The 15,731-nt window shown below is 33.7% G+C and overlaps 1 protein-coding gene across 2 annotated transcripts in view; it reads right to left on the bottom strand.

The window, feature by feature from the left end:
* The window catches only part of KLHL1 (kelch like family member 1), a 300,186-nt gene that overhangs the window by 127,949 nt on the left and 156,506 nt on the right, over positions 1-15,731 (bottom strand). For both annotated transcript variants that reach the window (XM_003789731.1, XM_012805104.1), the window contains one exon: positions 10,404-10,616. In XM_003789731.1, the coding sequence (XP_003789779.1) occupies positions 10,404-10,616 (213 nt within the window). The remainder of the gene's footprint in view (positions 1-10,403; positions 10,617-15,731) is intronic.

The following is a 15,731-nucleotide window of genomic DNA, read 5'->3' as shown; positions in this document are numbered from 1 at the left end:
ATAATTCAACACCTAAGCACAGAGACAAAATAATTTCAAGAGAAGGAGGAAGTGAAAAAAAAAAGTAGGGAAATGAAGTGGATAAGAAGAAAACACTCATGAGGAGGAGCCAAGAGAAAAATCCTGGCAACATAAAAAAACAGAACAGAGCAACCTTTTTCCCAAGAGATCATGAGATAGCTGTAGTAGAGGATTCTAGCTATAAAGAAATGATAGAAAAGACACAAAAAGAATTTAAAATATGGATGGTAAAAACAATGAAGGAAATTGCTGAGAAAGTGGTAAATAACCATAAGGAAATCCAAAAACAGAACCTAATAAGGGATGAAAGATATGAAAACTATAGAAAGGATATAGCAGAGCTTAAAGAATTGAGGATGTCAATTAGGGAACTTAAAGATGCAGTATGAAGTATAAATTACAGATTAGACCATGCAGAAGAAAGAATTCAGAGTTAGAGGATAAAGCTCTTGAGCTAATCCAGTCAATTGAAGATAATAAACAACAAATATAGAAGTTGTCACATGCCTGAGAGAGCTGTGAACCCCTTTATTTAAATATATAATTTCAATATGCGGGTTTATGCTCTGTGGCACCGCTTCTCTGTGAGACCCTAACGGCAGCAAGGGTGTTAACTACAATCTACAGAGAACTCAAATTAATCAGCAAAAAAAAAAAAAAAAAGAAAAAAAGAGCAAATAATAATCCCAACTACCACTGGGCAAGTGACATAAACAGAACCTTCTCTGATGAAGACAGACAAATGACTAACAAACATTTGAAAAAATGCTTATTGTCCCTAATCAGCAGAGAAGTACAGATCAAAATCATGCTGAGATATCATTTAACCCCCGTGAGATTATCATGTATCACAAAGTCCCAAAGCTGAATTTGCTGGCATGCTTCATATAGAGAGAAGGGTATGCTTTTACACGGTTGGTGGGACTGCAAACTAATAAAATCTTTTTGGAAGGAGGTATCAGGAATCCTCAAAGAACTCTAATTAGAACTCCTAATTGATCATGCAATCACATTACTTGGCATCTACCCTGAAAAAAAAAATTGTCACAAGGACATTTGCACTATATTGTGTATCGCAGCTTAATTTTCAATTGCCAAAAATGTAGAAACAGCCTAAATGCTCACCAACCCAGGAATGGATCAGTGAGTAGGGCACCGGCCCCATATACTGAGGGTGGCAGGTTCAAACTCAGCCCCAGCCAAACTGCAACAGCAAAAAAATAGCCAGGTGTTATGGTGAGCACCTGTAGTTTCAGCTACTCAGGCAGTTGAGGCAAGAGAATCACCTAAGCCCAATAGCTGATGTGAGCTGTGTTACCACAGCAGTCTACGGAAAGCAACAGAGTGAGACTCTGCCTCTAAAAAAAAAAGCTCCGGAATAGACACATAGCCAAATTTTACCAGACATATGAAGAGAAGCTGTTATCAATCCTAATAAACTGTTTGAAAAATTAGGGAGGAAGGAATACTCCCTAACTCATCTTACGAAGCCAGTTTCACCCTGATACTGAAACCAGGAAAGGATACAACCTAGAATGAAAACTGTAGACTGATACCCCTGATGACCACAGATGCAAAAGTCCTCACCAAAATAGCAGCGAATAGAATCTAATAGCACATAAAAAATATAATTCACCATCTATAAAGACTTAAAATCACACAATCATCTTAACTGATGCAGAAAAACCATTCAATAAAATCCAGCATCCCATGATTAAAAATCCTCGACAAACAAGGCACTGAAAGAACACTCCTCAAAATAAGAGCCGTATATGAAAACAAAAACCAACATCATAATGAATAGGAAAGTTGAAAGCATTTTCCCTAAAAACTGGACAAGGCAGGACGTCCACTTTCACCACTTTTACATATCATATTACAGGAAGTCCTAGCTGACATAATAAGATGAGAAAAAGAATCAAAAGCATTCAAATTGTAAAGAAGGAAGTCAAATTATTTCTGTTTGCTGATGATATGATCTTAAAATAAGAAATCCATCAAGTCTCCTGCAAAAGGCTTCTATAGTTTATGAATGACTTTGTTAAAGTCTTTCATTAGCACATCAACATTCACAGATCAGCATTTCTGTACACCATTAACAACTAAACTGAGAAGAAATTAAAGACCCCAAGCCCCCTTTTAATAGCTACAAACAAACAAACAAACAAACAAATAAAAAAGGCAAACAAACAAAAAAGAACAAACGGAAAAAAAAAAAAAAACTAGGAACCAAATGAGGCGAAAGATTTCTACATGGAATAAAACACTGAGTATAGAAATCTTACATGACATAAATGGTAAGACATCCCAGGGTCATGGGATGCTAAAATTACCATCGTGCTGAAAAGAACCTATAGATTCAGTGTAATTTCTATTAAAAAGTCAATGTCTTTTTTCACAGAGTTTGATTAAACGATCATAAATTTCATATGAACCAAATGGAGACCAAATACCCAAGGGAATCCTAAGTAAAAGATAACAAAACTAGATGCACTACATTACATGATTTCAAGTTATCCTACAAGGCTATAGTTACCAAAATATCATGGTACTGGTATAAACGCAGACAGATAGATCAATGAAACTGAATAGAGAACTCAGAAATAAAGCCACAAACCTACCACCAAATGATCTCCAACAAAACAGACAAAAGCATATACCAGAAAAAGGAAAACCTATTTAACAAATAACGCTGGAAAAACTGATAGCTGTACACAGAATACTGAAAATGGATACCTCTCTTTCACTACAAATATTAACTCAAGATGGCTTAAAGACTTAAGTGTATGGCCTGAAAATTCTAGAAGGAAAATAAAAATTCTAGAAGGAAACTCTTGAAAAACACTTTTAGACATTAATCCTTAGCATAGAATTTATGACTAAGACCCCAAAACAACTTAAACAGAAACAAAAAACCAAAATAATGTGATTTAAACTGAAAAACTTCTGCACAGCAAAAGAAATAAACAGGGTAAATGGACAACCTATAAAATAGAAGATTATTTTATTAAATATACATCTGATATAAGGTTAACCCAAAATCTACAAGGAGCTCAACTCAGCAAGAAAAAAGAAATATTAAAAGGTCAATGGACATTTTTTCAAAAGAATATATACAAATGAACAAAAATATATGAAAAAAAAAGTTCAACATCACTAATGGCCAGGGAAAGGCAAATTAAAACCACAATGAGATACTATCTTACTTCAGACAGAGTGATCATTATTTAACCAGTCAATAAAACAATACCTGTTATAAATCTGGTCAAAAGAAAACACTTGTACACTGTTGGTAGAAATATAAAATAGTACTATATAAACTCTAGGGAAAACAATATAGATATTTCTCATAGAACTAAAACCATATTTACTGTACAGTCTAGAAATCCTATAAATAGGTATCTACCCAAAGAAAAATAAGTCATTATGTAAAAAATATACTGTCACTTATATATTCAACACAGAATAATTCACAATTGCTAAGATACAGAATCAACCTGAGTGTTCATTAATGAGTAGAAAAAGAAAATGTGGTGTATGTTTGTGTGTGTGTACTGCACAGTTTTATACATACCACTACATTTGTTTTTAAACACACACACACACATATGTGAAGGTCTAACAAATTTGTGAACTTATCCTAGAAAAAGTGCTACATACTTCATTGCTGAATATTACTAGTCACCTTTGAAGTACTCCCCTTGGCAAGCTATGCACTGACTCTAGCACCTAGTCCACCCTTCAAAGCAGTTCTGGAACTCTTTTTTTTTGAATGACCATCATACTGATGTTGTAGCAGTTCTAGTAATTAAGTTCACAAACTTACCACCATGTGCTTCTGTAGGCAGCACTGTACAAATAACTCAGTAAGGTTTCATAACCTTGGTATATATCAGCATCTCACAATTATGTTTGTGCCCACATGTGGCGGTGTCTTGCTGAGTGGAGTTTGTTATTGTTGTTGCTTGCTTTTGTGTGCATTATGATGACAGCTCTGATTGTCACTCCAGAAAAAGAGTTCAGAAATGGTTTTGAAAGATGAATAGGCACTGGCATCAGTGCATAGCTTCCCAGGCAGAGTACTTTGAAGATTACCATAGGGGTATTCATCAGTGAGGCATGTGGGTCTTTTTCTAGGATGAGTCCACAAACTTAATTATCACTATATATACATATGTGTATGCACACACATACACACACACATGTACATACACACCATGCAATAACATTCAACCATAAATAGAACTTTCATAAGTGGAACTGAACAATGTCTTTTTTAGCAGTGCAACTGGGATGGAAATAAAGGCCATTGTCCTAAGTGAAGTGATTCAGGAACAGAAAAATCAAATGCTGTATGTTCTCACTTATAACTAGGACTACATTACGGGTCTTCGCAGTCATATAAAGTAGAATAATCAACACTGAAAATGCTAAGGGTGGGAAGATGAAGAGGGTTTACATAAAATCAATTACTGTTAGGTACAGTGTACACTATTCAGTCACTGGGACACTATAAGCCCAGACCTCACTACTGTATAATGCATACATACAACAAAACTTCACTTGTATTCCCAAAATATTAAAATCAAAAAGATATTAAAGTAGCTTACTTAATTCATGTTCTCAAATTCTACATTAAAGTCACTGTAAAGGTCTAAATATGTAAATAGCTTTGGCTTTATTAAAATGTTTCACAAGGGTGGCACCTGTGGCTCAGTGAGTAGGGTACTGGCCCCATATACCACGGTTGGTGGGTTCAAACCCAGCCCTGGCCAAACTGCAAAAAACAAACAAACAAAAAAATGTTTCACAATTTTTCTTAGCCTTTAAAGTTACTATATGCTATATAATTTCAAGATCTTTATGTAAAAAGGAGTTTTGTTTGGTTTTGCTTTAATGTTTGAAGCAATGAAATGTTGCTAGTTGACTGAAATTATCCAATATAGAGTAAAAGTTGATAAAATTTTTAATATATAGACATGCAATTTCAGTATAGGAATCCCTGTCTCATGAAAGATGAGATACAATACAAAACCAGTAGAGGATCAGCCTTTGATTAAAGCAAAGATACTTAATGTATTGTAGACAATAAAGGCTTTCAGATTTTGCAACAACTTTATGACTATGCTATCCCCAAAAGAGAAATGTGGGCATGTATGAGTTTGTATGTGTGAATCTCCTTACATACTTTTTATTATATTGATACCCTAGTAAAATAAAATTTTAAATACTATTTCCATGTTTAAAATGTGCAATTTGAACTGTGAATTTATAATGGTTAAGTTATGATTCAGCATGACATTAAACATAAATCTATGAAATTTTAGGAACATATGTTTTATACACATCTCTCCTTTAAATATATTTTTTTTAATTTTTGCAGAGAAAAATGATGCCATTTTGCTCTTCTTTTACCCCAATAGCCTAGTTTTGTACAGTCGACTACCTATATAATGATGACCTGGTATAATCACTAAGTAATCAGACAGCAAGCAAATCAGAGGGGAAAAAAATGAAAAAGTAACAAGACTAGTAATGAATTGTGTTAATGTCCTTGGAATATTTCTTGCCTCACTCATTTGTAAAAGTTAAAAGAATTTTTATTTTTTTCCTTTGGAAAAATATGATACATACCATACTAAACAATGAGGAATTCTGCAGACCAACTTGGAGAACTTATCAAGGAATAGTCTGGGGAAAGCAAAACCAAATAAATAAAACCTATAAATGAATTAAGAATATAACCTCTGTATATATTATATTGTGATTTATCAATGCTCTTTTGTATTGACTTATAATTTTTTTTTTTTTTTTTGAGATGGAGCCTCAAGCTATTCTCCTGGGTAGAGTGCCATGGCATCATGCTCACAGCAACCTCCAACTCCTGGGCTCAAGCGAGTCTCCTGCCTCAGCCTCCCAAGTAACTAGGACTACAGGTGCCCACCACAACGCCTGGCCATTTTTTGGTTGCAGCCATCATTGTTGTTTGGCGGGCCCGGGCTGGGGATTCCAACCCGCCACCTTAGGTGTATCCGGCTGGCACTCTAGGTGCTTGAGCCACAGGCGCCGAGCCAGACTTATAATTTTCATTTTGTTTTTCATTGGGATTTTTAGCTGTGACTATAGTTTTTATGTACAACAAGAATCCTTATATCACCGACAGCTAATCAATTGTAACTTTTCCATTGTAATAAAAGATTGGAGACCTCACTTTTCACTTCCTTCTTACATTGCTATTACTACCGCAAATAATCTTTTGAAATGAATTTATTACCTCTTTGCATAGAAAGATGAATACTGGAAAAGTGAAGATGAGGCCTCTCGCTAAAGTTAAATACTTGAATGTCCTTGTTATTTTATTGTTAGTTACCAGATTAATCCATATTCTTCCAAAGATAGGCAATATTTCATTTTTCAGTTGCAACTCTTTTTCTTTTGCTTTTAGCTGTGGAAAATAAAAGTAGACTTGCCTGTGCATAAACACGCACACAATTCTAACTGTTTCCCATAAGAATCGGTAGGTTTGATTATGAAATTATGAGAAAGAAAGAAGAAATTATGAGAAATATTTCTCCTTGTCTTAAGAGACATAAACAATTTCAGTTTTTATATACAAAACAAAGTTTATCTCTAACCTTCTATAAAATCTCAAGTGGTGATAAGACTGAATTTCCCTGAAAATCTTTTAACTTGGTAATATGTAAAATTGCAATTTCTTATTTTTTAAGCAGCATGCTTCATTTCCTAAGCCATTCATTGGAAAAGAGCACACCAAAATTATGATACTTATGTGTACTTATGAGATATATATAATATATATACAAAATATATATAATGAAATTAGTTAAAATAAGTATAAATAGTTATGAAATATATATAATATGTTTATACAATAGAAAAATAACATTTTGTTGTATCTCCGACAGAGGAAAAATAGAAAAATTAGTAAATCCAATTGGATCGTCTCTTTGAAAAATACATTCAGTCATTCTCTAAATTGAATGAAATTTTGATATTTTTCTAAAGCTCTTGAAATTGTGAAACCTCAGGGTATTCAAGAAAAATACGGGAACTATTACATGAAGTTCTATTTCTCACTTATTTTAACAAATAATAGAATTTCTTCTTGGAATGTAACTCAGTTACCTAGCTCCTTCATTTTGCCTTTTCCTCTGGTCTTCTCCACAGCTAAGTCAAATAACAGAATTTATAGAGGATAAAATAGACACTGTCACTTCTGAGTCTTTTCATAACTTTTCTTCTTTTCCTAAGCTCTTTTTTTCTACCCTTGTTCTCTTCTAAAATCCACCTCTTCTATCAAAGTTTACTTCTGCATTATATTTTCTATACCAAATTACTATCATTTATTCATCACATAATAATAAAGATTGTCAGAAGTGATTTTTCTTGGGAGTATTTAAGAAACAATTACTTACTGCGCCAAGTAGTAACCAAAAGGAGAGGTGCTGATTGAGAGAAATGGTTGTACTCAAATACTCCCAAGTCAATGTGGTTGATTTCCTCATGATCATAAGAGAAGACTTAGTATAAAATAAATATATTTTTGGCACTAAATTTTTTGATGCATTTTCTTTGTTGATGTAGTCTCTGTCATTGTTTTTATATTTACTTTTTTATACATTAGAATGTTTTTCATGCATTTAACAAATATAATCGTGGAAACTCCTAGCTATCAAAGTACCTACAGGTTATATGGTTTAACTTTATCCTAGAGGCTCATATTATACTTGAAATTCTTTCTTTATTTGTAGCTTAAACATCTCTTTAAATCCTCTTTTCACTTTTTCTGCTCTTGACTTGGTTAATATTGTTATATTTTAATTAACAACCTTGAAAGCAGCTTACATTGGGTCTTTCAATTATTATGTTCTCCCTTGCCTGAAGCTGTTCGTTTGGATCTGCAGGAATTACCTAAAAAAACACAAACCAAAATCTTAAGTACCCTTCATAAATTAGTCTCAGTGTTATCTTTCCTTAAAAGTAACAGCTTATCTCACTAGAAAAAGATAAAATCTTCTAACTTTAAATATTGCTAGTATTTTAAAATGCAATATTTTGATTTACATATAGATTTAATAATATATAATTATATATTAAATGTAACATGCATCACACATACATTAAAATTCTATATGTGTGTATGTATATTTATGTTGAAAGGGAGAAAGAAAAAAATTATTGATCATTAAAATTATATAATCATTTTGATATCATTTAGAACTTTGAATCATGATTCTTTTAATATTTCTACTCTCATTTATGCTTAAATTTTCTGTGATACGTCCTCCAAATAATATCCCCTACCACTAAAGCTGTTATTTACTTTTTTCATATTTTTTTCTATTTTTCTCTCACTCATCTCATATATTGTGTTTGAGTTTCCACATATTCTACCGGTCTTGAGTTTTTTCATGTCCTATGGCAACACACACACACACAGGCATGAACACACATGCATCTGACAAGCATGTGTAAACACATACAGTGTATACACACAAATCACTTACAGACTGGAAAAGACTTATGTGTTAATAATCCCTGTAAGACTCCTGGGCAGACCTTACATTAACTGTTCCAGGATGAAGAAAAATGTATTTCTTAATCACTTTAATAGTTTTTCATAACTACCCTAAAATGTTTAGCAGATTGAAAAGTCCATATGTAAGGCTGTGAAATACCAGATTCAATTCAATTTTTCTTTGACTCTGCTTGGACACTGAGGCAAATATAAAGCCAAATATAAATAAACATTTAACCCATTTTCCTTTACTGCAGGAAGAACCACATTAGTTTTGGATACAACTGAACTAAAACATGTTCTCTAGAATTGTCTAGGCAGAGGATAATTGTACTGATTCTCAATTTACTCATTTGTCAATGGGAATAAAAATCTCTACAACATATGGATATTATAGAACTTAAACGAAGGCCAGGCATGGTGGTTCACACCTGTAATCCCAGGACTTTGGAAGGCTGAAGCAGGTGGATTGCCCTGAACTCACAGGTTCGAGACCAGCTTCAGCAAGAGCAAGACCCCGTCTTTAAAAAAACTAGCCAGGCCTTGTGACAGGTGCCTATAGTCCCAGCTACTTGGGATGCTGAGGCAAGAGAATCATTTGAGCCCAAGACTTGGAGTTTGCTGTGAGATATGATATCACAGCACTCTATTAAGGGTGACAAAATGAGAGTCTGTCTCAAAACAAAAAAAGAAAAAAAATTAAAGAAATAATCATGATCAGTAACTAATTTCCTATTTTACCACTGTTCTTCCATCCCTATGTTTTCATAGGAACTTTTGAAATTCCTGGATTCAAGATATTTTTTATGATATTCTGGGTTGGAGAGGAAACACGGAAATAATACTCATTAAGGTAGAATTCTCTCTCTGTTTGTTCATATATGGTCAACTCAGATGAGAAGGAACACCAGATTTTCCACTAGCTCTGTGACCTTTAAAACAATTGCTTACCTCTTTGAGCCTGTTCTTCCCTTTGTACAACGTAATTAATAATCCTTACCTTGCAGCTGTGTATTTATTAGGAATATTCTATCTAAAATTCCACCCGCACACACACTACATATATACACACAGAATCATACCTATCAATTTAGAGGCCGGGTCCACTTTCAACTTTATTTTTAAGTATCCTGAGAAGGCAGAGGCCCTAGATTAACAATGCTACACATAGTTAATTTTGTAGCACCACTAGCTAGTTTAAAGATACAAGACTCAGAATCAGGAAACTAGCTACTCTTCCTCTAACAAGCTGAGTGAACTTAAAGTTCTTAGCAGTGCGCTCCTTAACTCATTAAAGAAAATGGTATAGTTGACTTACTTGGTGTCTAGAGTCTCCTTAGCTCAACTATCAAAGATTGTATAATTTCAGTTGTTAAATGCTGTTAGCCTCATAACCTTTAACATTCAGAAATACATTGGGCCCTAAAAATACCAAAGAATACATATCATCATCAAAGACTGATCTATTATTGCAGCTGAGGGTTTAGATAAATGTTAGAAAGGCACTGTATTAGGATTAGATATTTTGCTGCATTATGTAACTGACTATCACAAAACTTTGGTATGGCAGTATAGTTATATTTTGTGGGGAAGGAAACTGAATATCAAAGAAATTAAGAGATATCATCATAATTGTGCAAGAGATCATGAATCAATAAGTGATAAGAGTCAGATCCAAGATCTATCACCCATCATTTTCTACCATCTAACTTATCGTAAAAATACTATTTCATTAAAACTTTTAAAATTGGAATAAAGAATTAAAAATATGTGTTGAGGTTTCCATTTAATATAGGATTTTTCCATAGGTCGTATCTATTAAAACAGCATCACACATCATTACCTGTGGCGGGAGCAGTGGCAATCTTATAAAGGCAAGAAGCATGCTCAGGTCGCTGCATCTTCTCTGCATGTCATACTTCACCCACATCATCAGTGCATGAAAAATGGTTTCTTCATCAGGAACATTGACATCATCACTGGCCAGAAGTTTATGGAGCTCCTCAGCTGGAAGGAGTAAAAATTCTTGATTTCTGATAACTTCCATTATGTTTTCCTGCAGGGAAAAAACATCTTGGCATGAATTTTGCTTTTCTTTTCTTTAGCTAGTAAAGCATCTCAAAAAGAAATGAGAAAAGTAGTCAATAACCTTTGTTCTCATTATAAGATAATCCTTGAGACTCAATCCTTCAGAAACTAGAAGCTGTTAAGATGAAAGCATTGTAATTGTAATTGAAATGTAAATGTATCCCAGACAGCACAGATCTTGTAATAACTGGAGGATTATCACGTTGAGCTTTGTTCTGCAGGCAGAATATACAAAGTGATTAAGCATTCAAGTTTCAAGTACACCACGATGTACTATTGGGTGAATATGAAAAGAATAACTTCTCACATTTTTGAATGTTTGACTATGCATCTGTATATATGTGTGTATCAGAAAATGGCAATAAAATTACATAGAGAAAGGTAACACTATAAGATGGATCATTGCTTATTCAAAAGGCAGAAACAGGATCAATAGGCCATAGGAATCACCAAATCACACGTTCCACCCAACCTCTTATTTTTTCTCATGCCTCCTTCTCTTCACAACAATTCTTTGCCTTCATTCAGTTTTCTATTTGTTTTCATGCAAACGGCCACCATCACCTCCTAATTACTCTGCTGATGCTATTCTTGGCTTCTCGACAGCATCCTCTATACTGAAGCCAGAATAATATTTCTAAAGCATAAATAGTCTCAGTGCTATTCTTAAGTTTTTGTTTTTGTTTTGTTTTGTTTAATGGTTTCTACTTGTGTTCTGGTTCACATTTTTTGTTTAAGCACATTGATGTTCATAATCTGACCTCTTCTGGTTCTAATAACTCATTTTCTTTCCTTATTTGCTTGTCAGGTTCCAAAAGTACTTCCTCCTCTTACAATTTTCCAAACCTTTCGACATGTCCTCCTTTATTGACTCCAGCATGTAGAATGGCTTTGATGGCCCCTGTTTCCTGATTTCTGTCACATTTGAAGATTCAATTCAGGAGACACCTGTTGTACCTGGTCTCATCTGATCCAGCTGTGCCTCTAGTAAGCCCTACAATGCATGATATGTATATCCCAACATAGCAGTGACCAAACTGCGGCCTAATCTTTGGTGGATTTAGGGCATCTTATCACAAACTGTAATCTGGTAAACCCTGGTTTATATGACATTGTATAGCTAGATCCTGGGACAGAACATGGAAAACAGAATGAGAATAGCATATGTTTATTGAATATGAATTGAAGATCTTTGTAGAGAAAAAATTTTAGAAATAGGACACAGTAGTGCAGCCTTTTTTAAACATTTAAAAAACTTATGAAAGTCAGTAACTTTCATATGATTTAAACAGAGAGGCTGGCAGACACTGGGAGCCAAGACAGAGATTCACATTATCAGGTCTCCTCTTTGTTCTACCCCATCTATGTGTCCTGGGACAACTCCAAGGAAGACATGACAAAGGCTCCTCAAATCATACTTATAAAGCTGCAGTTGTGGTAGAAATAACCCGTAGGACACATATTGTAGGATAAAACTGGAAGTGGGGAGAGGCTGGGACTCTTCCGAAGAAGGCATCGTGAACCAGGCTCTGCTGTACTGCACAAGTGAGGATTAATCCTGTGTAGGTTAGAGCAGATTCCAACTTATTTCTGAGGAGAAATCTGATCCTCATTGTCAGTATATCCTTGGAACTGAAGTGCCGTCAGCTTTCACAAGAGGATGCTAATTTTACTTTGTATTGTAGCATCTGCTACTTAGTGCCATTAATTTTATGGTAATGATGTAATTCATATATAATATACCTTAATTACATTCATTAATATCGCAGATTAACTTAAAGTTTTTTGCTTTTTGTTGTTGTTTTTAAAAAAATTTTGTTGTTGTTGTCCCCTGAGTTTCCTTTGGGCTTAATACAGCACCATGTCAGTTACAGGTGTCCAATAACTATTTACGGAATTCACAAATTAAGTATTCTAAGATTTAGAGCTACCAAGTTTCTCCCAAAAGCTATGGTAAGGTAAAGATGCTTTAGAGACATCTTTGAAAGATCTTTGTCTATCTATTTTTCCAGTTACTGCAAAATCTATTTGCTATTAAACTACACACAGAATCGTACAACCAGGCTGACACTTTATAGTGAGAGAAATCATAAAAAAAAAAAAAAAAAAAAAACCAGCTCTGTGAAACTCTCAGTAGTATCTATCATAAAGATCTTGTTCAAGGAATATTTCATTATATTTTATAGTGTCCTCTTTACGATGACCCTTAGGACACATTTCTTGCAGGTTTTAGTAGCAGGAATAATTGCCCTTTTCTTGAGTAAATTGGTTTGCCTTTATCACAGATGCTGTAAATTATGAAATTGATCAGATTCTCTTTTATTTTGCCTCTAGAAAACTTAGAGTTAAATTGAAATCTATCTAGTAGGAAGCCTATAGATATTTATAGTTTGATTTCTCTCTCAGACAGCTCTGATAATAGTTTCACTTAGTATCTCTACAGTAGTTTTCTTGTTTTTTTCCCCTTTTATCCATGCATCTAATCGAGAGCATTTCCCATAATGTTGTGCCTTTGTAAGTCATACTAAATCTTCTGGGAACCAGCAATGTCATTTTTAAAAACTGCTAAAAATAAACTGGACATTAGGAACTGTTATCTGATAACACTGCATCTATCACATTTCCCCATTTATCATGTTGTTTATTATTGTTTTATTAACATACTTTGGAGTTCTGAAGTTCTCTCTGCTTTTTATTTCCCCTCCATAAAGTCTCCTTTGAACAGAAAAAAAAAACTATAATTTTAGGGCAAAATTTCTTTTATACATTTTCCTCTATTGATGTTAGAATTTAAACTTTCTAAAAAGGCAGAGTGGCGAGAGTCACCTTTCCTGATTTATCAAAGATTTATTGTAATAAATACATTAAAGTTGCTACATTCACATATTACTGGCAAGATTCTAAACTTTCTGGGTTTCAAAACCAATTATGCTGTGCTTTTGATTATTTGCCTTGCCCGAAGCAACCCTTAATCAAAGTTGCTGAATGATTGAGCTCTTGAACACTACCTTAGAATTTCAAAGGAAATGGAAACTCATCATGAGATAGTCACATCTTGTTATTTTACAGATGAGAATACTGAGTCTCGCAGTCATACTGATAATCAAGACAAAGTTGGGGTTAGAAATTCAATTTCTCCTCCTTAGGTCTATGTCACTTCCCATTATACTGCCTGGGCCATCTTTCTATTCTTTGGTTAATTTCCTTCTGCTTCTTCTGTGTTTTGAGCTTAATATCTTGCTTTGACCTAGGCGAGTTATATGTATCCTTATTCTCGCCTAGACCTTGTTTACAACTCTTGATGTTCTGGGTTCTACATCTGGCATGGTGATTCCAGGTGGTTTCATTTAGAGACTTAGCCAGGATTTAGATCCCAAACCTGCTATTCACTGACTATGTAACAATAGAGAGTTAGATTTTCTATTTGTAAATGAAAATAAAACAGCATACATTTTAGAGCATTCTGATGAGGATTAGTGTGAAGATTACATTAAATTGGGTATGCTTAGACAAGGACCTGTCTCATAGCTGGCATTATGGAAGTGGAAGCCTTCATGCTCTGCATGGGACCCTGCCCTTCACTTCACCTTCCTTCCTAGCGTGAATGTCTACATACACATCATTTTATTCTCTAGTTTTTTCGGATTATTCAGTCAAATTCAAACAATAAAATGTTATTGAATTCTTGTTCTCTGGCTAGTGTGTACTTAATACTTGAAATACAGAGATTAGGAAAAAAAAAAGTTGTCCCCAAGAACCTCACTTTCTAGAGAGAAGGATAGTAAGATGCTGTAAGAGAAATATATGCATTTTATGAATAGAGGAAAATGAATGACTTCATGGAGTTGAAGGAGTAAGAGGGAAGTGGAATAACAAAGATCAGGGAGGGGTTTGAGTTAGAAAATATCTACCTTTTTCTTCACTCTGAAATAACAATTCTCAAGATAAGGAAATATTTACAATACAATCATAGATTCTAAAGAATATTGATGTCATCTGGCCCAATTCTTATGTTATTGTTTAGCCACAATATAAAATAGGAGTTTCTACCACCTGACATCTCATATTGGAAACAATATAGGAAACCACTTAATTTAGTTCAATCATATGTACCTCTGCCGCTCACTGCTCATCAGTGAGTATTTTTAGTCATGGGAAACCTATAATCCTATGAGGAAGCCCCTATCATTGATGAATAGTTGTATTGGAAGATCGCCCTCATTTCAAAGTAAAATCTGCTTTCTTGTAATTTTCTTACCACCCATGGAAAATCAATTACTATACCATCTATTACCTTGAAGATTAGTATTTCTCTCCCTTATATGGTATCTTTTAAAGGGCAAAGCTTTGCCATTCTTTAATTTCTTTAAATGGCTTACTCTTTAACACCAGAAAAGGATGCCAGAGGGTAAGATGTACTGTTAGCTGACTTTTTGCAGAATATTCTGTACTAGCATTTTTCTTAATTACTTCAGAAATGGAAATAAATACAACAAAAATAAACAGATATTTTCAGTAACTTTATATTGTTTATTTACATCCTTTTTTTTTTTATCATTCCTGAGTCCATTTACCAAAAATAGCAGAAAAAACATATTAAGGTATTGCTGTATAAAATCTTCATTTCAATAATAATATATTTGTATAGTTCACAATATATAGTGACATATGTGAGTATATACTTTATTTTATGTATATAAAATATACTTGTTTAATATCATTCAGATGATACAACAAAGAAAAAAGTATTAAAAGAGCTGTTGATTAGTAGGATGTAAGCACTCCAATTTGTACAAATAATGAACACATTGAATCCTGTAATAACATAAATGTATTTATGATCTATGTACAAATTACTTACTTTAAAAAAGTATACAAGTTCATCAATGTTTTCCTGTTTCTTATCCATTTTCTCACTAGTGCTTCAAAAATTAACATAGAATAAAATTTTTTAAAGTATTTAAATTATGTATCAGTTTCTTTCTCTCTTTTTTTTTTGAAACAGAGTCATTATGACACCGTTGGTAGTGTGCCATGTGTCACAGCTCACAGCAACCTCATACTCTTGGGCTTAAGTGATTCT

This window comes from Otolemur garnettii, unplaced genomic scaffold, assembly GCF_000181295.1.
Source record: "Otolemur garnettii isolate 467f Iridium unplaced genomic scaffold, OtoGar3 scaffold00036, whole genome shotgun sequence".
NCBI classification, from domain to species: Eukaryota; Metazoa; Chordata; class Mammalia; order Primates; family Galagidae; genus Otolemur; species Otolemur garnettii.
Note: the sequence above shows the minus strand (reverse complement) of the source record. Positions and strands in the feature narration are given on the sequence as shown.